The sequence below is a fragment of the Elephantulus edwardii genome, unplaced genomic scaffold (genome assembly GCF_000299155.1).
Source record: "Elephantulus edwardii isolate Elephantulus edwardi_28Jun2011 unplaced genomic scaffold, EleEdw1.0 scaffold00164, whole genome shotgun sequence".
Taxonomy (NCBI): Eukaryota; Metazoa; Chordata; class Mammalia; order Macroscelidea; family Macroscelididae; genus Elephantulus; species Elephantulus edwardii.
Genome location: NW_006399914.1, coordinates 5951690 through 5976940, shown reverse-complemented (window position 1 = coordinate 5976940; position 25251 = coordinate 5951690). Strand labels below are relative to the sequence as shown.

The 25251-nt window shown below is 37.7% G+C and overlaps 1 protein-coding gene across 4 annotated transcripts in view; it reads left to right on the top strand.

The window, feature by feature from the left end:
• The window catches only part of GABPB1 (GA binding protein transcription factor, beta subunit 1), a 57022-nt gene that overhangs the window by 3666 nt on the left and 28105 nt on the right, over positions 1 to 25251 (top strand). For 3 of the 4 annotated variants that reach the window (XM_006895307.1, XM_006895306.1, XM_006895308.1), the window contains one exon: positions 20872 to 20979. The exons of the other annotated variant lie outside the window; for it this stretch is intronic. In XM_006895307.1, the coding sequence (XP_006895369.1) occupies positions 20872 to 20979 (108 nt within the window). Of the gene's footprint in view, positions 1 to 20871; positions 20980 to 25251 lie in introns of those variants that run through there. 4 annotated transcript variants of the gene reach the window in all.

Below are 25251 nucleotides of genomic sequence, written 5' to 3'. Positions count from 1 at the left end.
AGTTCTTCCAAGCTTTTCTTGAATGAAGTTTATAATCCTTGATTTTAGTACTAGGTCCATGATTCACCTTGAGTTGATTTTTTGTATATAGAGTGAGGTGGGGATCTTGTTTAATTCTTCTGCAGATAGTTTTCCAATTTTGCCAACACCATTTGTTAAAAAGGCTGTCATTTCCCCACCTAACTGATTTAATTTCCTTGTAAAAAAATCAGTTGACCATAAATAGATGGGCTGATTTCCGGGTTCTCAATTCTATTCCATTGCTCTATGTGTCTGTCATTGTACCAGTACCATGCTGTCTTGACTACCATGGCAGTGTAGTAGGATTTTAAATCGGAGTGAGATGCCTCCTACCTTTTTTCTATTTTTAAGGAGTGCTTTGCTTATTCGTGGTTTCTTTCCATTCCAAATGAAGCTGGAGATTGCCTTTCCATCTCGTTGAAGAATGGAATTGGTATTTGTATTTGGGATTGCATTGAACGTGTATATTGCCTTTGGTAGTATTGCCATTTTCACAACATTGAGCCTTCCTATCCATGAGCAGGGGATATTCTTCCACTTCTCCAGGTCTCTTTTTGTTTCTTGTAATAATGTTTTGTGGTTTTCTTTGAAGAGATCTTTTGTGTTTCTAGTTATATTAGCTATTGGTTTGCTGATAGTTACATTGGGTGTGTGAAAGCATACTTTGAAACCATATTTACTTTGATGGTTTTGATAGGAAGCTACCAGTTGTTTCTGTGAACTTTAATCTGAATCTGTAGTTCTCTACTGCTCCATCAACAGGAAGCATCTGGTTGTTCTTCATTTCATTGTTGGACAGTGCCAGGTGTATTTGTAATGTGTGCTGTTAAAATGAAAATAAATTATAAAATTACATTTCAGCTGATTGTAGAGGTCCTTACTGTAGGGAGCTCTGATGGCCTAGAGGCATGTGATTTGAATATACCAGCTGCTCTGATGGGCAGTCTTATTCCTGCCATTAACAGCCTCTGATAACCTGCTGGAGGGTCAGTGATAGTTCCATTCTGATTTGTGAAATCTTTTGATGCCATTTTTCCAACAGCTCACTCCATTGCATCTTTAGGTATTTTCACAATATTTCAGAAAAAAAACAAAAAAACAAAACAGTACTTAATACAGTTAATGCAGTATAGTGTAAACAGTTCTGTGAAACAAAAAATTTGTGTGGACTTGCTTCCCCCCCCCCCAGTATCTAAAATTGAACCTGTAGTATCTCTGAAGTATGCCTCTCGTTTTCCATTACATGAAATTTTTTGAGTGTGCATTGATTCCTTAACTGGTACCCCTCTCCAGTGTACTCTTAGTGTTTATGAACTCACTGAAGAGCTTTATCCTTATTTTCAAGCTAAAGAAACAACCCCAAACTAATAAAATCTTGACATTTAGGGGATAATTTAGTCTTCTGAGTGTTTTTCCTTTGGCCCCATGGCTTTCCAATAGGAGTAATTTGCTTTTAGTAGCACCAATGTGTCTACCTTTTGACCTTTAGTAGTATACTTTTTCTGAAGGTGTTTCTTCCATTATGATTTCTACAGGGCAAGCAATAGTGCTCTACACAAATACTTTGATGGGGAACTCTGTATCTTTAACTGGGTTGAGGTTTAAGATGAAGTAACTTCTCCAAAGAGAAATATTTTATGTAGGGCCATTGATAAATTTAGAACTAGAAGTCCAAAATTCTTAAGTACCTTTATAAGCATATTATTTCTTCAGGGTTTAGTGAGGTGTGTGTTCACGTGCACAATCTCTCTTTTGGAACATTGTGGGCGTTCTTTTGTGAAAGTTCAATTAGAATAATTAGTAGATTTGTTTGGTTTTTAAAAAACTATTTTTACCCTCAGTGTCCATGATAAAGGCTGGCATTCAGAGGCCAGATAATGAACATACAGGTAGAGCATGCATGTGGAAAAGACTTGATAATTTTAATGAGTTATATATTTAGGGAGCTCTAGTAGTGTAATGTGTAGGGAGTTGCGCTGACTTAAAGGTGGCTCCTCTCTGATGGTTCAGATCCACCAGTAGAAAAGAGAAAGATGGAAATCTACTCATGCTATTTATTACAGCCTCAGAAACTCAGTGGAGCACTAGTAATGACTTAGTTCCGAGTCAGTGGCATTGTCACAGAAGTGTATGTTTAATGTTAATGAATATAATTTTAAAAAATAAGGAGGTTGTTAACCCTGCATTACTTTCTGCTGGTTATATTTGTCAGTGTTGTGTCAGCTGTTTAGGTAACATATTTTCATCAGTTCTCAAACTTATTTTTTTTTCAGTTCTCAAACTTTTATATCAAAATCATCTGGAGAGGTAATTAATTAAAGCCCAAGTTTATTTAAGTAGGATAAATCCTGGGCCTCTGTATATTTCCTAAATCCCCCAAGGTAACAGCCAGCCAAGTTTAATAACCACATAACCAAAGAGCAAAACAGAAAAGTGAAAAAAAAAATAGAAAAGTGAGGTAGCATGCTTTAAGGTTACAGTGATAGAGTGGAAAAGCTAGGACTTGAGCCCAAACAAAGTAACTGCTGAGCTAGTACCTTTTTTTGAGGGGGAGAGGCATTCCCACTGTTTCATAGGACATTCTGTTTGTTGGGTTTTTTTTTTCTCCTCTTAATTTTAGTTTTCTGAGTTAATAATGAAATTTAAACTTACAGGTTGAGTTTTTAAAAAATCCATTTTCAGTATCAGTGTCATTAAGTACATTCACAGTTGTGTAACTATCACTGCAGTTCCTAAAACTTTCCATCATTTCAAATAAAACTTTTGTGCCCATTAAACAGTAACTTCCCTTCCACCCAGGTAACATCTAATCAATTTTTCTTCTTTTTGCATTTGCACTGGTGACTTAATGGTAAGATGTTGTGCTGCTAGAACAAATACTGCCAGTTCAAATTCACCAGCAGCTTTGCATGAAGAAGCTTGTCAGTTTCCCATGTGATTTACTGCCTCTGGAAACATCACAACCACTCCCCCCATCCCCATCCCCTCACGAAGCTATAAGTCCATTTCTGACTTCATGGTACATGACAACATCATTTGCTTAAGGAGTCCTGCTTAAGCACTTGATTGATAACCAAAATTGAGTTGGAGGTTCCAACTATTCAGTGGGAGAAAGATGAGTCATTTTGCTGCTGTCAAGATTATGGTGTTGGAAACCCTCTCTGGCAGTTCTACTCAGCTCTGTAGGATCTTTGTTGTGTGTACAGTCATAGCTGACCTTCCAGCACGCTTTCAGAGATAGTAAATTGCACAGGAGATTGCCCACCTTTCTCCCATGGAGTAACTGGTTGATTCCAGCACTATGCTTTTGGGTTGGCAGTGCAACTCCCTCCCACTAGTCCTCTCTATAGGATCACTTTGTTGTTGTGTACCATAAAGTCAGAGCCATTCCATAATTTTCCCACCAGTGGGTTTTCAGAAGTAGTGAATCATGTGGGAATTGATTGCTCATCTTCTGCTCTGTAACTGGAGGATTCAAACTGCATGCCTTTGCACTACCAGTGCAATTTATCACTAACCAGAGTTCCCTGTAAGGTCACTGTTGTTGCTGTTATGTACCATCCCTTCGTAACTGACCCATTACAGACCCGCCAGTGGGTTTTCACAGGCAGTTCAGTTGCACAAGAGGAGATTGTCCGTTTTTCTTTCAGAGAACAACTGATGGATTTGAACTGTGTTGTGTGCCTTTGAAATGGCAGCACAGCTTCTAACCACTAGGCCACTAGAGCTTTCTGTGGGTTTATTAGAAATTGGAAATGATAGCAGTGGGTTTTGATTTGTGTTCCTTGTTTAGATATTTTATGTATTTGATTAGTTATCACTATGTCCCATTGAATCCAAACCAGGTTTTCAGACATAGTAAATTTAGCATGGTGGTAGTAAATTTTGAGGAAGGAGGTATCCCATCTTTCTCCTGTGGAACACGCAACTGATGGATTTGAATTATGTGCCTTTGAGAAGGCAGCTTAACTCTTTACCATAAAGTCACCAGAACTACTTATTTCACTTAGTATTTTTAAAGTTATCCATAGTGTGTCATGTATCAGAATTTCTGTGGTGCTGGAGAATAGGATTGAGTGTACCATGGACTGCTAAGAAAATAAACCAGTTCATCCTGGAGAGGGTTAAACTTGTCTGCTCCTTGCAGGCAAGGATTCTGAGGCTTTGTCTGACATACGTTGGGCATGTTTGTTGTAAGAAGGGACCGGCCCTTGGAGAGAGACATCATGCTTGGGAGGGGTGGAGGGACAGCGCAGGAGGGGAAGACCCTCTATGAGGTGGATTGATTAATTGACTGGGGTAATGGGGTGTGTGTGTCAGACAGTGGGATTGGCACAGGACAGCAGGTTAGGGCTGATGTATATAGGGTTGCTGAATAATACATTGTATGGATATTTACACATATTTCACTTTTTGTAATGCTTGAGTAGTTTCTACCTTTTGATGTATTGACAGTGTTGTAATGAACATTGTTATACTGTATCTTTTTGAGCCACAGCATTGAATTCTTTGGCTTACATACCTTGAAGTAAGCACGCTGTTTTGTTACTAGTTTCTATTACTCATTTCCATTAACCATTGCAAAGGGAGTGGCTAATATTTACCAAGATACTTGTTTTAAGTGCTATCAGAAAGGAATGCCTTCTCCAGTTGTCATTTTTATCACTCATAATTTTGCTGGAGCAGGAAGACAAGCCAAAACACAAAAGCCAGTTAGAAATTCAAGCTGTATTTAGAAGACGTGAGACAAGAGAAACGTTTACTGTAATTAGATGGATCTTGGCTAAAAGCAGAGGATACTTATTTATGTTTTATTGACTATACAGAGAAATTACACTGTGTGGATCATGGTAAATGATAGAAAACACTATGAAAAATGGGAGTTTCAGAACACTTAATTGTCCACATGTAGAATTTGTACATAGAACATGAAACAATCATTTTTTTTAAAAATTTTTTTTTAATTATTATTTTTATTGTTTTTGTATGAGTGTACCGTCAGATCAGATCTGACTGGTACAGGAGGAAATTGTCCCTCCTTCCCCGGCAGAGCATCCGGTGGATTCGAACCGTGCGCCTCTGGGATTGTAGTTGCAGGTCCTTGCCACTAGGCCACCAGAGCTCCCCTGAAACAATCATTTTAACGAAACAGATTCTGTATGATGTAAAATAAGGAAAGTTGTATGCCCTTTCACAGTACCTATTCAGTGTGCATGCTAAACAGATAATCTAAGATGTGAGTTTCTATGAAGAATGTGGCAACAAGATCAGAGAAAAACTCATCAAATTGGCCCATACTTGGTTGCAGAAAATGATGAAGACTTGAATCATTTACTGATGAAGCTCAAAGGCTGAATCCTTTAATATTGATTGTACCTCAACATCAAAGGAAAACAAATCCTTACAACTGGACCAATAAACACCGTAATGATAAATAGAAAAAAAGGATTGAAGCTGTCAGTGTTACTTGGATCTACTATCAATAGCCATGGAAGCGGCAGTTAGACATTCAAAGAACAAATTGCAGTTCTATAAAGCAAGGATGTCACTTTAAAAATTAAGGTGTGCTTGGTCTTTTTAATTGTTTCATAGCATGCGGAAGTTCAACAATGAATAAGGGAAACTGAAGAGATTCCTTTGAATTATACTATTGGCGAAGAATAATGAATATACCAGGGACTACCAAAAGAACGTTTTTTTTTTAAATTTCCTGGCTCCTGGTGCCAAGAGTGTTGACTGTGGAGCCGAGCAAACTGAAGCTGTGAACAATCTCAATCTCTTCGCCATCCATCCTGATGCTACCGATTGGTCCAGTGGTGAGAATCTTTGTCTTCTTGACATTGAGCCTCAGTCCATATTGAAGGCTGCAGTCCTTGACCCTCTGCAGTAAGTGCATGAGGTCCTCCTCAGTTTCAGCGAGCAAGGTTGTGTCATGTGCATAACACAGATTGTTGATAGATCGTTAATAGATCATCCACCAATCCTAACGCCACGCCTCTCCTCATAGAGCCACGCCTCTCCTCATAGAGCCACGCCTCTCCTCATAGAGCCCCGCCTCTCGGATAATCTGCTCTGCATACAGGTTGAAAAGGTATGGAGACAGGACACATCCCTAGCGTACACCCTTCCCAATTTTGAACCATGCAGTATTGCCCTGCTCTGTTCTAACGACTGCTTCTTGGTCCAAGTATAGATTTCGCATTAGCACAGTTAAATGTTCTGGGATTCCCATTCTTCTCAGAGTCAGGCACAGTTTGTTATGATCCACGCAGTCAAATGCCTTTGCATAATCAATGAAACACAGATAGACATTATTCTGGTATTCTCTGCTTTCAGCTAAGATCCATCTAACATCGGCTACAATATCCCTAGTACCACGACCCCTTCTAAACCCAGCCTGGACTTCTGGCAGTTCTCTGCTGATGTACTGTTCCAGTACATCCCGTCAACATTCTTGGCACCAGTAGCCAGGAAATCAAAAAACGTATTGCGATGGGAAAGTCTGCGGTTAGGGACCTCTCCAAAATACTCAAGAGCAACAGTGTCTCTCTGGAGACTTAAGGTCCACCTGATACAGGCCATGGTTTTTTGCAATCACTTGTTATGCATCAGAGAGTTGGACAATGACTAGGGAGGAGAGAAGGAGAATTGACGCCTTTGAGCTGTGGTGCTGGAGAAGAGTATTGAATGTACCATGGACTGCTAAGAAAACAAACAGATTCATCGTAGAGAGGATTAAACCAGGCTGCTTCTTGGAGGCAAGGATTCTGGGGCTTCATCTGACATAGTTTGGACATGTTGTAAGGAGAGATAGGTCTTTGGAGAGGGACATCATGCTGGGTAGAGTGGAGGGACAGCGCAGGAGGGGAAGACCCTCTATGAGGTGGATTGATTCAGTGACTGGGGTACTTGGGATGGGTGTGTCAGAGGCCTTGCGATTGGCACAGGGTAGAGCATGGTTTAGGTCTGTTGTATATAGGGTCGCTATGAGTCGCAAGCGACTTGATGGCACATAACAACAACAAACAACACCAAAAGAACAAATCTGTGTTGAAAGAAATACAACTCTGAAATCTGTTGAAAGAAATACAAGCTTCTTAGAAACTAGGACGGTAAAACTTTGTCTCCCATACTTTGGGCATATTGTCAAGAGGGGCTAGTTACTAAAGAAAAACCATCCTGCTTGGCAGAGTGGAAGGTCATTGAAAAGAAGAGGAAACCCCTCACCAAGATGAGTTACACAGTGATCGCAACAGTGGGCACAGCAGAGATTGAAGATGACATAATCCTGATTAGGCTTTCATTCTCTTGTCCATTGAGTGAGTTGAGCCAATGTGATGATACCTAACAAAATCCACAGCATCCCTCATCATAGCCCGTTGCTGTTGACTCCAATTGGTTATTCTGTAGGACAGAAAAGGAATGGCCCATAGGCTTTCCAAGGCTGTCATCTTTACAGAAGTGAATTGCCTTATCTTTCTCTGTGGAACAGTTGGTAGATTCAAACTGGTAATGTTTTGGTTAGTAGAGCCAATACTCTTGTTCACTGCTTTAAAATTATTAACAGCCCAAGTGCTTCACTGTGATTGAGAAATCTTTACAGTGAAAAGATTTACCAAGTAGCAATTAATGTTAGGATAAAGACATCAGAAAATACCTTGATATATATGTGGGTGGGAAAAAGTAATAGAAGATTGTCAACAATATGATTCCAATGTGGCAACAGAACAAAAACCAAAACTTTGTTGATATTGCAAAGAATATGTACTGAATTGTTACATGCTTGATTCTGAGTTGTGGTATTGTTTATCCAAATTTTCTAACTTCTACAATGTATTTTGCCTACTCAAAATGTTTTGAGATATTTCAGTTAAAAAAAGGAAAGATAGGAACCTAAATTAAAATGATTTTGTACTGTATAGTTTATGCATATTTACATAGGAATTGCACATGAATGAGTTTATACATGTATGAAATATTTTATGTATTTATATACTACAAATTTGAACTCTTTCCATTGATGGGATGTGTATTAATTGGATATAGAAAGATAACACTGCTTCGTACTATTCTGTAATCTGATTTCTATTTAGTTGTGTTTTCTCTTTAAGTACTGTTTTTCATCCTAGATTAGTCCCTCTCTAGCTATGTGGCTTTATGTGATTTAATTCCACTGTTTCTTTGTAAAATGGGGATAATTACAGTACCTACCTCACCTCATGGTTGTTATGAAGATTAAATGAGTTAATGCATGCAAGGCTATTAGAACAGTATCTGACCCACAGTTAATAGCGCAGTGCTAACAGTCACTATTATAGAGTGCTACTTCACTATTCAGAACTTTTGGGATCTATATGTTTTGAAATAAAGAAATTTTGTCAGTACTTGGGAAAATAATATTATTTAATCTTCCAGTAGAATCCACTATAATACCCCTTTACAAACATGTTACTATTTTGGTCACAAAATGATGAATATTCACATTAAATGGGTTAAAGAGTATAAATAGCTTCATGTCAATTGAGGTAAGCTTTTACTGCCAAGTGAGTTATTTTGGTTTCCAGGGCCTTTTTGAATTTTGAAATTGCAGAAATACTTACTCAATTTTATGTCTTAATATAATATTAAAATGTATACATTTATATGGTATTGGAGTCCATATATAGCCTAACAGTGCACAGTAAATAAATATGAAAATAGAAAATATTCATGTTAATTTTCTGTGACTAGCATGCACTGTACATATTGATAAAGTATCTGACATACTGTAGAAGAGTTTTTCTCTGGTTCTATAGGATTTGTGCTGTGGGGTGTTTGGTTTTTGATTTTGTTTTTAATCTTTCCATGCCTGAAGAATAAGACAGGTCCTTCCATACAAGAAATTCTTTGGACATGGGATCAGAAAAGTCACCCTTCATAATTCAAATTTGACTCTCCCATTCAGTTGATACAGAAACAGGTTATTTACCATGTTGTTGTGTACGGTCGAGTCAGAACCCACCCATAGCTGACCCTCTGGCAAGTTTTCAGAGGCGAGGAGCTTGCCCATCCTTCTCTCGTAGAGCTGCTGGTGACTTGGAACCATGCTGCTTCAGAATTGCAGCTCAGCTTTTTGCCACTAGGCCATCAGAGCTCCTAGAAGTCCTATTATTAATAAGCAGAGAAAAATTAAGTGATTTGGCTTATGGCACACACCTGGTATCTTGGCACAGAGCCAAGATCAGAAGCTAGGCCACTGGCTCTGCAGTTCATACTAAATGTAAAGTTCCACCAGCTTAATGCTGCCACCCCTTCTGTCTCAAAGACTCAGGCTGACCCCTCAAAACCCTGTACTAGGCGAGCTCTGGTGGTGTAGTGGCAAGAAGCTGCACTGTAATCCCAGAGGTGCACAGTTCAAATCCACCAGATGCTATGCTGAGGAAGGAGGAACAATCGCCTCCTGTACCAGTCAGATCCGATTTGACGGTACACACATTAATAATATTTAAAAAAAAACCAATAACTTTGTTCTGTAAAACTTGTGTGAGGTGGAAAACAATTATCTTTCACTAACAGTGGACCAGGAAAATGGCCACTTTGCACCTGTTGGAGATGGAACACTGCAGGAAAATCTAGTGTAAGTTTCACTATTATCTGCAGAGCAGAACACACCCTGTGACCCAGCCAAACCCAAGGTCAAAATCAAGCTCTTTGACGCCCACATGCTTAACCCTAACCGGCAAAGGAGCAATGAGACCCCATGAAGGGAAGACTAAATACTTGCCCTTCAGTTCTCATACAAATGATAGAAGCAGTGTGGAGGGAGATGGCTTGTACTGCTGGTGAGGACCTGGCCTCAGGGTCTCTGAGGACACCATCGGTAGCCAGCAGTGTGACTCACAGGGTCGAGCAGGCGGACTTCTCGAAGGCACTGGTGTAGAACTGTAGCTGCTGCTCTTTCATGCTCAACTCGTGCTGGAGCTGGGATAGGTCATAATATTATGTAAAAAAAAAACCCTGGGCATTGGAATTTGATCACTTTGTCTCATAAAGCTTTTTTCAGAATGATCGTTTCTTGTACTTGTACTATTTTGTATCTGTAGCACTTATATCCAGAGCAAAGTATGTATGTACTCTGATCCATTATTTTTTTTTCCATTCATAGAGACCTTCACATTTATCTCAGCAGATTCCTCCCTAGCTTATACCTGCAGACATTCAGTATCTCTCAACCTCAACACCAGTCACTTATGTTGTACTGAGTTCTTGTTGAATCTTCTACCTATGTCCTTTTTTCCTGTCATGGTTGTAGATTTGTCCCCTCCCAAGGCTCCCCCCCACCAGACATTACCCTCTTGGAAAAGTAAAAGAAAAGATTCTTTCATTATTTTACAAACCGTCCCCCATGTCCACTCCACCATGTAGCTATCGCTCTAGACTCCTGTCATGACAGAAATACCTAATCACATATCTCTTTTAAACAGTTTTCTCCCTTCTCTGTTTCAGAGCAGCATACATTATTGAACCCATCTTACTCAGTCTCTCCCCAACCCCAAGGACAGTCCCATTCTACAACAGTGGCACCATGCAATATTTGTCCCTTTGTGACTGGGATATTTCACTCAGCATAATGTTCTCCAGAGTCAACCATTTTGAATAATATTGCATGAGTTCCTTGTTTTTTAATGCAGCATAGTATTCCATTGTGCGAATATACCACAGCTTCTCTAGCCATTCGTTTGTTGATGGGCACTTAAGTTGTTTCCAACTCCTTGCTATTGTGAACAAAGCTGCAATAAACATGGGTGTGCGTATATCTGCTTGGGTGTCAGTTATGGTCTCTTCAGGGTATATTCCCAGTAGTGGAATTGCTGGGTCAAATGGTATCTCTATTTGCAACTTTTTGAGAAAGCGCCATACCGCTTTCCACAGGGGTTGCACCATTTTACATTCCCACCAACAGTGAATAAGGGTTCGTTTCTCCACAACCTCGCCAGCATTTATTGCTTGCTGTTCTGTTAAATTTTGCTATTTTGACTGGGGTGAGATGATATCTCATAGTTGTTTTAATTTACATCTCTCTTAGGGCTAGGGATTTTGAGCATTTCTTCATGTGCTTGTTAGCCATCTGAATGTCTTCGGTGAAGTGCCTATTCATATCCTGTGCCCATTTTTCTATTGGATTATTTACCTTTATCTTGTTGTGGTGCTCAAGTATTTCATAAATTCTGGATATAAGTCCCTTATCTGATATGTTATTACCGGATACTTTTTCCCAGTCAGTGGCTTCCCTTTTTACCCTTTTGGAGAAGTTTTTGGATGTGCATAGGGATTTGAGTCTTAGAAGATCCCATTCATCTACGTTATCTTCTCCTGGTTGTAGGTGATATTCTCTGTTTTAGAGAATACTGTTGATTGATTTAGATTTAAACTAGTTCTTTAAAATTGATCCAAATGCAGTCATCAGGTCAAAAAGTTTTAAAGGCTTTTGATGCATTTATGTTGCTAAATTAATGAAATACAACATTTTATCAAATTTATAATTATATTCATTGAAAAGAAGAGTAATATAGCAACACTAGATATATGACAGTCAAGACCTATTGTAGGTATTAATAGCTTTAAGTGCTCAGTGATTTTTATTTATGCAATTTTATTTAGGTGTGCTAGTTGTAGTTCACATGTAACATACTTTACAGTATTAAAGAGAGTTTTCATGTCCAATAGATGCTGTCATCCTCATAATGACTTTGGTATGAATTATAGAAACTCAAAGCTAGGCATGTATCCCAAGGAAATCAGAACTGAGACATGAATGGACATTTGTACACCAATGTTCATAGCAGCCTTATTCACAATAGCAAGAAAATGGAAGCAGCCCAAATAACCACCCATCAACAAACAAATGGATTGAGAATGTGTTACATTCATACAATGGAATACTATGTAGCACTAGAGAGCAACGATTTCATAAAATACTGTATAATTTGGGTGAGACTAGAGAGGATAATGCTGAGTGAAATAACTCAGTCACATAAAAACAAATTTTATAAGGCCACCATTGTGAAAATAGGATAACCGAGTAAGATATGTATAAATGTTGGACAGGGAAAGGAGAGCAGGAGGAGGAGGACAGAAAAAGGGAGAGAGGGGGGAAAAAAAAATCACTGATACAGCAGAGGTTAGTGAGTGGAGAGGTGAAGTAATGGGAAAGGTTCAATGGGGGTTTGAAAAGACAGGTGATGGTAGACAGTTCAGTGCTAATTAATGACATAAAATACAATGCTTATGAATGATATAGAAAATACAAAGTACATGTACAAAACATGATGTATATGAGTGATTATATACAAACCAATTTTTAAAAAAAAACACCAAAATAGAATTCAAGCTTTAAAAGGATTATTATTGATAGTAATCTTTGCATCCACTAGATGGCCCTGTCAGCATGTTTTTGGGAAAAAAAGACCTCTAAATCTGTCGATGTTGTTAAAATACATCTTAATTCAAGCTAAAAGTTACTGGGTTTGTCAGATTGTGATTAAAATTCAAGATGGATTTATTAAGGGTTTTCTTTTCCTGGTTACTTTTTTTTTCTCAAGAATAAAGCCGTATCAAGCTGGGTTGCATTATGTTGGGCATATTTTCAGGAGGAACCAGTGTCTATCGGGAGAATGATGTAGGACTGGGCATTGTTAAGTTCAGTTGCTAGATAGAGTTGCTGCGAATTGGTACCAACTTGGAGCGCCTCACAAGCTTTATACTGACAAAAAAAAAAATAGAATACTTTTGATTTTGTTTTTATTTGATGTTCAAATGTATAATTTTTTCTATTGGTTTTCCTAAATCTTTGTTATCTCTTCATAATAGACATTTTTATTGCTTTCTCTGCTTAAAGAAAAATATAAAAGTTACTGTTACCTATCTCTGGTAGCATAGTCTGTAGGGAATTGCACTGCCAGCTCAAAGACTAGTCTGTTCCCATGTGATTTACAGCCTCTGAAAACCTGTTGGGAAGTAAGCTATGAGTCACTTCCAACTCACTGGCATTATGTTTGAGTTTTATCTGCATAATTAGAGTTACCATAATGTTTTAGCTGCCATATTAAAAGAAAAATAAGAGAAACAAATGTGAGATTGTATAACATTGGAGGGGGGGAAAATATGTTAGTTAAATGTCTCATTAGATATATCCATTGCTGTTGGACCCAAATCATAGCTGACCTTCCAAGTGGATTTTTAGAGGCAGTAAATTGCACAAGAGTTGATTTGCCCATCTTATTTCCATGGAGCAGCTGGTGGGTCAAACCGTGAGTTTTTGGTTGACACCACAACTCCTTACTACTAAGCCACCAGGGCTGTATGCAGATACTTTTAGTGGAAACTTTTTAAAGTCATCTATAATGTGTGACAATTATTTGCCACACAAACAGGATTGTTCTGCCTTGCAGGACCTTGACTGTCACTAGCATTTGCTCCTTATTGCTAGTAGAACATCCACCTCACCTCCCAAATCCCAAGCCCCCCAAACTCATTACCCTGGAGTCAACTCTGACTCCTAGTGACCCTATATGATGGACTAGAACTGCCACATAGGGTGTTCAAGGATCTAAATCTTTACTGAAGCAGCCTTTCACATTGTTCTCCCACAGAGGCAGGTAGATTGAAACTCCAACTTCTCAGTTAGCACTTGCTTATTGACTGAGCCAGGAGGACACCAAAATCAGCCCCAACCTCCAGAATACCTCCATACATATCTAAAGTGTTTTCTAGGGAGTAGTGAGGCTACAATGAGACCCATTGATTTAAGTTTCCAGCTGTTTTAGTCTACTACACAATTGTGTGTGGAATTTTAAAGAAAAAGTAGTCCACTGTTGCAGTCACTGTGTCAATCCATTTATTTCTTTCCCTGAAACGTCTTTTTTACTGAAACTTGACCTTTCCAAGCATGGTGAATAATATCCTAAAATAAACTTTACTCAATTTTTCTTTTGTTCTTAAATTATATTTAAAAATTTGTGACTAAGCTTTAGCTATTTTGAACAATTTAATGCTTGTTAATAATATGTAACAATATTCATTCATTTTGTATATTAAACTATACTTCATATATTTTTTAAAAAGTGGTCCAGGTCCGTATATATGATATGTTTTGAATGATTAGTACAATTTCTGAATTAAAGCAGAATTTGATTTCTTCAGAGGTTTCATTCTTATAAACATTTATTTATTTTTAATCCCCGTTGTTATGTGCTGTTAAATGGGACTGACTCATACCTGATCTACCAGTGAGTTTTCAGAGACTATAACTCTCATGGGAGAAGAGTGTCTATCATTCTCTCACGGAGCAGTTGGGGGATTGCAAATGCTTGTCTTTGTGTTAGCAGCCAAACTCTTCCTCATTTTGCCACCGGAGTGCCCAAATCATCCCTATTAACCTGCCTTTTCCTCTCCTTTTCTTGTTTAATCAATCAGAAGTATGTAACTTTCTTTAATGTAAACACTTTGTTGTTGTAGTCCAGTTGGAATTAACTCATAGTTGACCCCATAGTGGGTTTCAGAGGCTAAAAATGACACAGAAAAAAAATTGTCCATGGTTTATTTTGGAGAGCAGCTGATGGATTTGAAATACTAGTCTTTGGGTTGCCAGTGTAACTCCTTACCACTAAGCTATCAGAGCTCCCTTACTGCTTTGTTAGCAGTTGCATAATATAATTCACTTAAAACACTTGTTTGTTTGTTTGTTTTGAAGAATTTATCAAGTTTTTCAAAAGGGAAAATCACTTCTGAAAAAAGAGAATGGACATAGGGAGGACAGATTTGCATATAACTGAAAATATTTAAAAGGAGCCCACTCTATCCCCTTTGTGATTTCTACTTTTTCTGCAGTGAAAAACTTTTTGTTGGATGTATTCTTACTTTTAAAATAGATAGCTGCTTGTATTTGGATATGATTATTCAGTAACAGTCTGTTTTTAAACTTGTACTTTTAACCTTAATGTGTCCTTCAGTGTGGCTGAGTTTACTTCAACTCCTGGTGATACTACATGACAGAAAAGTACTCTTCATGTAATCATTATGAGAATAGATTGTCTAACCTCTGTTCCTGGATAGATTTGAACTGAGAAACACTCAAGTAAGGCCTTACTACCAGACCTCCTTAATAACCTTGTCACTATTAGCTAATTGTTGTTGGTGCTATTTTATACTATCAAGTTATAACTAACTCAACTGACCATCTCGTGAGTTTTCAGAGGCAGTAAATCACATGGAAGGAAATTGACCATCTTTCTTCCAAGAAGCACTTGGTGTATATGAACCATGTACTTTTGGTTTGGGACCATAACTTCTTACTACAACTAAGCTACCAACAAGGTCAATATCTATTAAGGAGAAAATTCCTACCATAGATTTGGCAAAGCAGTCATACTTTTAGAACACGTAGCTTCTTTTGTAACCACTCAAATGTAAATTCTAAGTAATTATTTAATTTAACCCATATAAAAGAACATAAGTTACTTCTAAAAGGTTATAAATAAGAAACCAAATTTCCATTTAAGTCCATCTTATGTGGGAAAACACTTTTTAAATTAGGAAAATAATTATCTTACATAAAAGCTATAAAATGGAGGTAAAATTTCTTATCCTACCATCCTAATAATTGTGAATATGTTTTTAATATTCTGTTCTTTATATGTATATTTAGACATTCAAATACTAGTTTTGTGTATTTATTTTAAATCTTCACTGAATATAACGTTCTTTTAAAATGTCCTATGTCTTCAAAGCTTTTAAATGATTACGCTTTATTCTGTTCCTAATTAGAGATTGTGGGGATAGTGAAGGATTTAGCAAGGATTCAATCTATTGTACATGAGCCAGAGTTAACCCAGTGGCACTTAACAATAACAGCATTATATTCTCAGGGAGCCCTGGTGGTGCAGAAGTTAAAGAGCTCAACTGCTGAGTGATAGTGGAAGGCTGATGATTGGAATTTACCAGCAGCTGCACAGGTTGTTGTTGGTGTTATGTGCCGTCAAGTCGCTTGCGACTCATAGAGACGGGGGAAAAGAAAACCCTTTCTATAATGATTTTGTTGTTGTTAGGTGTTATTGAGTGACCTACAACTCATAGATCAACCTATCAAATTAAAACCTTGCCCTAACTTGCACTATCCTTACAGTCTCTGCCAAGCCATTGTTGGAATCACTGTGTCAGTCCTTCTCATGGAAGTTTCCCTCACTTTCTTGAACTTCCCCTTTTTCAAGTGTGACTTATAACCTTGAAAATCCTATTGGACAATTCAGTTATGCCTATCTCATTTCTGTCAGTAGGAATTCACTTGACAGCAGTTGGTTTTTAGTCTTAGATTCTACTATTTTGTCTTTTTCCTACCCTTACATTATTCACGTTATAAATAATTATTCTAGATGAATGTATGTGTGTACAGTATGAGAGTGTGTATGTATGTGTATGTATTTTTTTTGTGTGGTATATAGTTTTTATGGCTAATCTTTTTCTCGATCCACATATTTTTTCCCTTAATATACCTTCTCAGAAGTGGATGGACTCAGTAGTTAGCAATTTCTTCAGTGTTTGTAAATATTACAAAAATAAAGGTGATTCACTTTATATTGCTATGAGCATAATGAGATGTCAGTATGTATCAGTTTTGGTGGTTTAATGGTAAGGAATTACAATACCAATGTAAAAGTACACAGTTTGAATACCCCAGCAGGAGAATGATGAAAAATGTTCTCCTATGCCTTTATTGCCTCTGACAGCTCGCTGGAGGGTCAGTGATGAGTCTGTTGCAACTTGATGGTACACAACAACAACAGCATCAGGAATTACTTTTAAATTACTAACTTTACATTTATTTGGGTATCAGACTGAACGTATCTTTACACTTACTCTAAGTATATGGTTATACCCTTTGATTAGACTCTTCTTGTTTGCTTTTCGCATTTCATTTTGAGTGAAACATTTTAAGTAACTAAAATATTTGTAATTCTTCCAGTCCTTTTTGTGATAAACGTTTCCTTTTTTTTTTCTTCATTTAAATAGACTTAAAATATGCCACTGATCATGAAGATGGTACAAAACTGGGTAATTTTTTCTATTAAAAAGGAAGTTGCCAGGAGTCAGAATAGACTCAACAGGAATTAACAACAGCACGTAAAACATTTTAAAATATGTGTTTTGTATTTAAGATACTATAATTTTGCAGCTAGATTTATGTTAAGCTTTGTTCATGTTTTCACAAGTTCAGTCTGCTTCTGTAAAGATTTAAAGTTTTGCAAATATATGGACCATTTTCTGTCAGACAAGATTGCAGAGTCAGAATTGATTCCCTCACAATACATTTGGCTTTCTTAGTTTTATGAAGATGTCAGGGAATATTTTCCTTTTTGGGGTTATCTCTGGACAATAGTTAATCCAGTCTCTATGACACCAAAAAGACTGAATTTTTTTAAGGTTTGATGCTTTATTCTTCTTCCCTTTTGATTAGGATTCTCCTATTGAATCTTTGATCAAAATCTCTGACAATAATGCACTTCTTCCAACTATTACTGACTCTCCTTTGTTGGCCTTTGTGAACAGAGACCAATTATTGCGATGTAGGTGGCAGCAAGTAGTTAGCTTTTAAGATCCCAGGCATCACACGATTCAAGATGGAGAACAGAGCACTAAACATTTTATTAGGCCAACTAGCTGACTTTCTTCATGAAACTGTGATCCTAAATCTCTAAACCAAAGTACCAAATCCCATGAGGTATTTGGTTGTACATATAAGCAGCCTCCCTAGCTACTCTTCCGTTGTTATAAATATGTCTATCACATAACTTTTGTAAAGTCAGGTGGTTTGGATTTTTTTTTCCTTTTCTTCATGATTGTGCAACTTACATCACTTGGAATAATCAGCTGTGTGTCTGGATGCTCATTAATTAATACAACTTGCAAACTCTGTAAACTGGAACTCAGTACTCTTTACCATCCCCTTTTATACTCTCTCTCCTGAACCTGGTAACTTTTTTTAAAAAAATTATTATTTTTGCGTGAGTGTACCGTCAAATCAGATCTGGCTGGTACAGGAGGAGATTGCCCCTCCTTTCCCGGCAGAGCATCTGGTGGTCTCGAACCGTGCGCCTCTGGGATTGTAGTTGCATCTCCTTGCCACTAGGCCACCAGAGCTCCCCTTGAACCTGGGAACTTTTTTTTTTTAATTTTCATAAACATTTACAGAGATTTTGGGCTTCCACTCATTCATTGTTGCACTATTCTCTACCCTCCTCCCAGTTTGTTCTTGTCCAAATGCCACAGTGCTTGTCAAAGCCAGTTCTGATTAATCTTCTTTGTCAGTGTATCCTTTGCCATTCCCTATCACTCCTCCCTGAGAGAGACTTCACCCTGAGTCATAAGGAAAAGGGGACGGCGTATTCTCTTAGCTACTTCCTGCTGAAAAGGGACGCTGTGGGTTTCAGGGTGAAGATCTTCTCTCACTACTCTAAAGGGCCCCTTTGGCAGTAGGAAACACATAGACTATTATGGAGATTGATTTTGGAATTCAGATGCACTCTTATTGATTGTGCTTGGCTGTACATGTACATATCCTTCAAGATGTATCATGGGGGTGTTGCAACCTAGAAGACACAAATTTGACTAACAAATTATAAGTACATGAGTCCAAAAATTATGGAAAAGTAAAAGAAAAGATTCTTTCATTGTTTTACAAACCCTCCCCCAGGTCCCCTCCACCATGCAGCCCTCGCTCTAGTCTCCTGTGATGACAGAAATACCCAGTTACATCTCTCTTTTAGACGGTTCTCTCCCTCCTCTGCTTCAGTGCAGTATACATTATTGAACCCATCTTACTCAGTGTCTCCCTAACCCCAAGGACAGTCCCATTCTACAACAGTGGCATCATGTAATATTTGTCCTTTTGTGACTGGGATATTTCACTCAGCATAATGTTCTCCAAAGTCAACCATTTTGAATAATATTGCATGAGTTCCTTGTTTTTTAATGCAGCATAGTATTCCATTGTGCGAATATACCACAGCTTCTCTAGTCATTCGTTTGTTGATGGGCACTTAGGTTGTTTCCAACTCCTTGCTATTGTGAACAAAGCTGCAATGAACATGGGTGTGCATATGAACCTGGTAACTTTTAAGAAACTTTGGTCTATATGTATGCTTGTGTTTATTTTTTAATAGAAGTAATATTGTATAGCCCTGGTGTACAAGTTGCCGTCCCGCGGTCACTTGTGGTTGCTGTGAGGCTGAACACTGTGACACGGATGTGTCAAATGCATTAATGGTTGGCTACCCAATGTGGACAGAGAGTGGGGTGGAGCTCTCCGATTAAAACAAGCTTGGAAGGAGGAGTGGCATCTACTTCCATAATAGCTTGCCTCCGGAAACCCTATGAACCTGGAGAAAGGATGAAAGGCACCTAAGCATCGAGGACTCTCCTTCATAGGGTCGCTATGAGTCGCCTGCGACTCAACGGCACTTAACAACAACAATAACATTATATCTAGTATTTGCCCTTTAGTATGGACTTATCTCAAGCAATGTGTATCTTAAAGCTCCATCCTTACAGTAATATGGATCAAGGTTTCTTTTTTCTTACTGAGTAGGAGATCTATATATCTGACCTCTTTTACTTCGATAAGAGAAATGACTCCATCAGCAGCAGCTAGAATACAAAATGAATTCCCATGACGTTAGGCATGTCCTCTTATGCTCCTACATTTATTTACTGTGTCCAAAAGATAGTGTAGTGACCACATAAACTTCATAGAACCATGCTCACAGTTAGGGGATTTATTAGGGAAGTCAGCAGGCCACAATTTAGGTTAACAACAAGCTAAAAAAAATCCCTCAATTCAGGAAGCTTTTCAAATACAATGCCTATTAGGTTATAATTCACATTAACAAAAAAATGTAATCTGTCAGCCTCGATAGCGGTTCAGTTTGCAGCAACATACAATACTTTTGTCCCAACAGCTTCTCAGTTAACTGTAAAATATAATCTCTGGTGCAGGAATCTCTGGCCCAAAAGAGACGAGCTGCATTCTCTGCTTCCTTTTCTTTCCTGGTGTTGAGATCCCCACTTTCTGCTGCTGAATCTGCTCAGTTCATGGTGAGACTAGCCAGTCTCCTTGTGAATAGACTAACATACCCTGTTTGCATGAGGAAGAAATGGCTCACATAGCTGTTGATGATGTAGGTGGACCACTTGTTTGCAGGGCAGGCAGAATTGAAGAAACTGGATCAGATTAAATATAATGGTCTAGGGAAGCCAAATTGTGGCCAGTAAACCCACGATGCCACTCACTTACATACAGATAATCTATCCATCCATTGATAGTCACTTTTCTATCTCTTCTGGAAGAATTTTTGTACATTGCATGTAAAAAGTAGGGGGGAAGTACATATTTTAAAATTCTGAACACATTTGGCAAAAAAAAAGATTAATTTATATCAGCAACAGTGATTTCTTGTTACCTTATTTCTATATATTGTGATGAAACAATTTTATCTAGTAAAAATACTAGTTGCCAGTTTAACATTTTAGGTCAACTTTTCTTTGCTCCATACTCCATACCTCTTTTTCTTTCTGTGCTCTTTTTATTCCTGGAAAATGCAAACTATTTTTTATTATTCAATATGAAAAGAAATGTAAAAGCATAGCCACTCAAAAAATTAGAATGTAAATTGCTTTTGTATGTACTGAAATTTTAGATTAACCATACCACAGTTTTTTTAAGGAAAATTGAGAAATGGTTTATTTATAGAGATAAGAGGGAGGAGAGTGATGTCATAATTTGAATGGAGATGTTGATGTTCATTTTATTTTGTTTAGATGTCCCTGGTAGATTTGGGAAAGAAGCTTTTAGAAGCCGCACGAGCTGGTCAAGATGATGAAGTTCGTATTTTGATGGCAAATGGAGCTCCTTTCACTACAGACTGGGTAAAAATGATTTTAATGTGGTGGTTTCTCCCCCACCCTCCCTCTGTTCCCATATTAAGATTTTTGCCAGTAAGTTTGTTGGTGTGAAAGGAGGCAATGCAGTACCATGGAAGTGGTTGTGGCAGAGTCTGACTTCTCCACAGTTCATAAAGGTGAACTGTCCCCATCAGTAATATCCATAGTAGCAAATAGTTATCTACATGGTCAGACATGACCTCACCCGTGCTCCTGGTCCTCTTTCTACCAATTATTTGGTTCTGACATTCGTGTTGACTCACAGACTTTACTCACAGTTGTGGTACCAAAAGTGGAGTTTATTAGGGAATTAAGTTGAAGAGTAGAGGAGGCAAAGAATATCACTCAGTGCAAATTTAGGTTTTAGCTGAGCAATCCCAAGGTGCAATTCCTCAATTAGTCCAGGCTCTGGTTTCAGTTCAGCAGTTAGCTTTTCCTTCCATCATTTGACAAGAACAGCAAAACCTTTAACTCTGGCCTTTATCTCAGGGCCCCTCTGGTTACACCTTGCCACAGTTTGTCCACAGCAGTGCCATAGTCTTTCCATCACCATCACCAGGGTCTTAACTCTCACCAGAGTCTTGCTCTGGTCTCAAGTCTTGCTGCTGAGTATGGGAAGCACTTTTCTCTCTTATCCTAGTTCCACAGCTGTTGATGATTTGCAAGACTATGTGCCTGCAGTTAAGATGGTTTGAGACCAAATGGGGCTAACATAATGGCTAGAAAAGCCAACTTTAAGCTAACACCTCAGTTGATATTGGATTTATAAATGGTAAAAATTATTTCCCCCCTTATTTTAGAATTATAGCTGTTTTCTAAGACAAATGGGCTATGAAAATTTTTGGTTTGTTTTTAAATTGGACAACTTGTTAAAATATATTCTTCACAAAGTTTTTCTTTTAGACTGTGAAGTACAGTAATGTAGGATATATGTAAAATATAGTCTGAAGTTTATAGGTCTTCTAAATAGCACTGGTGAAGTTTATAATTGAGAAAATAGGAGCTAAAGATTAGAGTTATATTTAGGACTGCTTAAAGGTAGGAAAGTTTCTATTATAGCTGATACTTTAAAATGATCGCAAACATGACTATATAGGACAAAAGGAAAGGAAACAAGTTATGGGTAACGTTAAAAGACAAGTGTGAGAAAGGCAGAATACTTCTGATTTTGGGTTTAAATTAAAAAAAAAAAAAAAGAAGGCCTTAGGTAGTATCAATAAATGGGAATCTGATTTAACCCTCCCACGGCGCAAGAGAGGAAGACCCTCAATGAGATGGATCGATACTATGAGTGGAGTGGTGGGAATGAATGTGTTTGAGACAGCGAGGTTGGCGCAGGATAGAATGGCGTTTAGGGCTCCTGTACATAGATAGGGTCGCTATGAGTCGCAAATGACTTGATGGCACTTAACAACAACAACTGATAAGAAGTAGATATGATGGATTTTATTAATTTACATATTGGATTATTTGTACCTTTTTATCTTATAAACAAAACAAAAATATTCTTAATTATGAAATATTTCAAGCATGCAACAGCTGAAATTCTTACCCATCTTAAAAATTATCAAAGCATGACAAATCTTAGTTTCTCTGTTAAACCTATCTGCTTTTTCTGCTTTTGGTTTTTGTGCTTTTTTTTTCTTTTCTTCTTCTTTTTTTTAATTGAGGGTTTTTCCTCCCTGTAGTTTGTTTTTTGTTTTTTGGGTTTGTTTTTTTTTTTAAATTATATTATTTTTGTATGAGTGTACCATCAAATCAGATCTGACTGGTACAGGAGGAGATTGTCCCTCCTTCCCCGGCAGAGCATCTGGTGGATCTCCCTGTAGTTTTAAAAACTAAATTCTAGGAACCATATAATTTCATCCATGAATATTTCAGTATCTGGTGGCCTAGTGGTAAGAAACTGCACTACAATCTCAAAGTCTTGTGGTTCCTACCTGTGGTTCAAATTTAACAGCTGCTCTATAGGAGAAGGAAGGGCAATCTCCTCCTGTGAAATCTAACTGCCTCTGTAAATCCACTGGAGCGTCAGCTATGGGTTGGTTCTAACTCTTTGTGACACACAACAACAACCACAGCAACATCTCTAAAAGATAGATGATTATGAAACAGTTTTGGAAAGTCTTAGGTTCGTTCACTGATGATTATCAGCTTGAAAAATTTAGTGAAAACTGGCATCAGAGAAATTTTGCTGTGAAAAGATTTGCTGAATTTAATAAATTTACCCATTATTTCCCCACCCTTCTGGCATGGATACCTATTACAAAGCCAAAGGACTGTTCATGGAGAGAAAGAAGTCTGATAAGAAATCTTTTCTCATAATTTTGGGGTCTCATAATTCTGGAATCCCAAAGAACTGTAACTTCAGTGTAAGAGTAAGCCAAAAATACCCTCTTCCTTCTCTTACCTGCCCCTGCCCCATTCCCTAGGGAACTTTTAGAAAAATTATCTGACTTGAACCAAGGCATGAATAGAGGAATAAAGAGAGGAAAAAAATTATTGATGAACATTTGGAATTACAGGTGATGTCTTGTACATATTTATAGTTTGAACTCATACATACATGTGCCTTCTGAAAAAGTATATGCTGGGCATGTTGCTATGAGAGGGACATCATGCTTAGAATAGTAGAGGGTTGGTAAAAGAGAGAAGACTCTCAACCAGATGATTGATACAGTGATGCCGCGATGGAGAGGATGAGGATGGCACAGGATAGGACAGGGTTCAGATCTGTTGTTCATAGGATTGCTGTGAGTTGTCCTTGACTTGACGGCACCTGAAAACAACAGCAACATATTCTGTGGTATTAAATAAGAGCAAGAAAGTACTGTAGGTTCTTGGCAGAAGCAAATGTATATAGAATCATCCCTGACTTTATAGCCACAAGTTTAATTTCAAGTAAAAAAAAAAACCAAAAACAAACACATTATAAAACAAATAACTACATAGGGTAACTTTAACAATAACCTGCTGAAACAATAACAGAGGAAGTTCATACGACTTTAGCTAAGATTTTAATAGCAAATGATTAGACACCATAAAAGACAAGCTGTGTTTACTGAAGGATAGTAAATAAAGTAATTGTTGTAGAGTTGGAACTGACTGATAGCTGACTCTACAATAGGTTTTTGGAGGTTGTAAGTTGGATAGCAGGAGATTGCCCATTTTTCTGGAGCTGCTGGTGCATTCAAACCACCAGAGAGGCACCTAGCACCCCTGGGTTAGCTAGCAGTGCAGCTCCCTGTGGACCAGGCCACTACCTAATGGAAGTGTTTTTTTGTAAGTTAGGTGCCATCAAGTTGACAGTGTATGACTCAAAGTGACTCTACAAACAACAGATCTCAGTATTCCCCAACACCACAGTTCAAAAACATCACTTCTTCTGTTTATCCTTATTCATTGTCCAGCTCTCAGATGCATAACCCGAAGGATAAGATAGGGGAAAAAAATTACCCAGAATGCAGCACAAGAAAAATAGATGGGAAATATAAAAGAGAAGTTGCATTATAAAGGGTAGTATGAAGAAGTCTAATATACTTCTAATCATAGATTCAGAAGAACAGCGAGAGAAAATAGAGATAAAATGTTTTAAAGAAATAATGGCTGACAACAGATTAAAGATGATGCTTGTAGAATCAAGTAGCCTAACTAATCTCAAATAAGATCCATGAAAGAATTGTTATCTAGACACAATGTAGTGTTAAAAAAATCATAGGAAAGAATAGTATCTAGAACATAAAGAATTCCTATGGATCAGTAATAAAAAAATACAAATAAAGCAGTAGGATAATGGATAAAAGACTGATAATACTGTTCCAAAGAGAACAATTGAATGGCTAGAAAACATGAAAATAATTGGGTATTAAAAACTAAAAGCCATGAAATGTCATTATATTTTAAGAAAACAGTTTGATAATACCAAACATTGGTGAGGAGGTGGTAAAATGAGAACTCTTAAACATTTGGCTTGAAAAACAACAGCAGCAACCAAAAAACCCCATTTGGCTTGAATTGATAATTGCTTTGAAAGTAGTATGCAAATACTATGGTTGTACTAAGTTTATTTCCAAAAGAAACTCTTGCGTTGCAATTCTGAAGGCACGCAGTTCAAATCCACTAAATGCTCTGCTACAGAAAGAAGGGTAATCTGCTCTTGTGCCAGTTGCATCAGATATAACAGTACGCACAACAACAAAAAGGAAACTCTTATTTATACACCTAAGACATATATGCTATGCCTTTGGGTGCCACTCG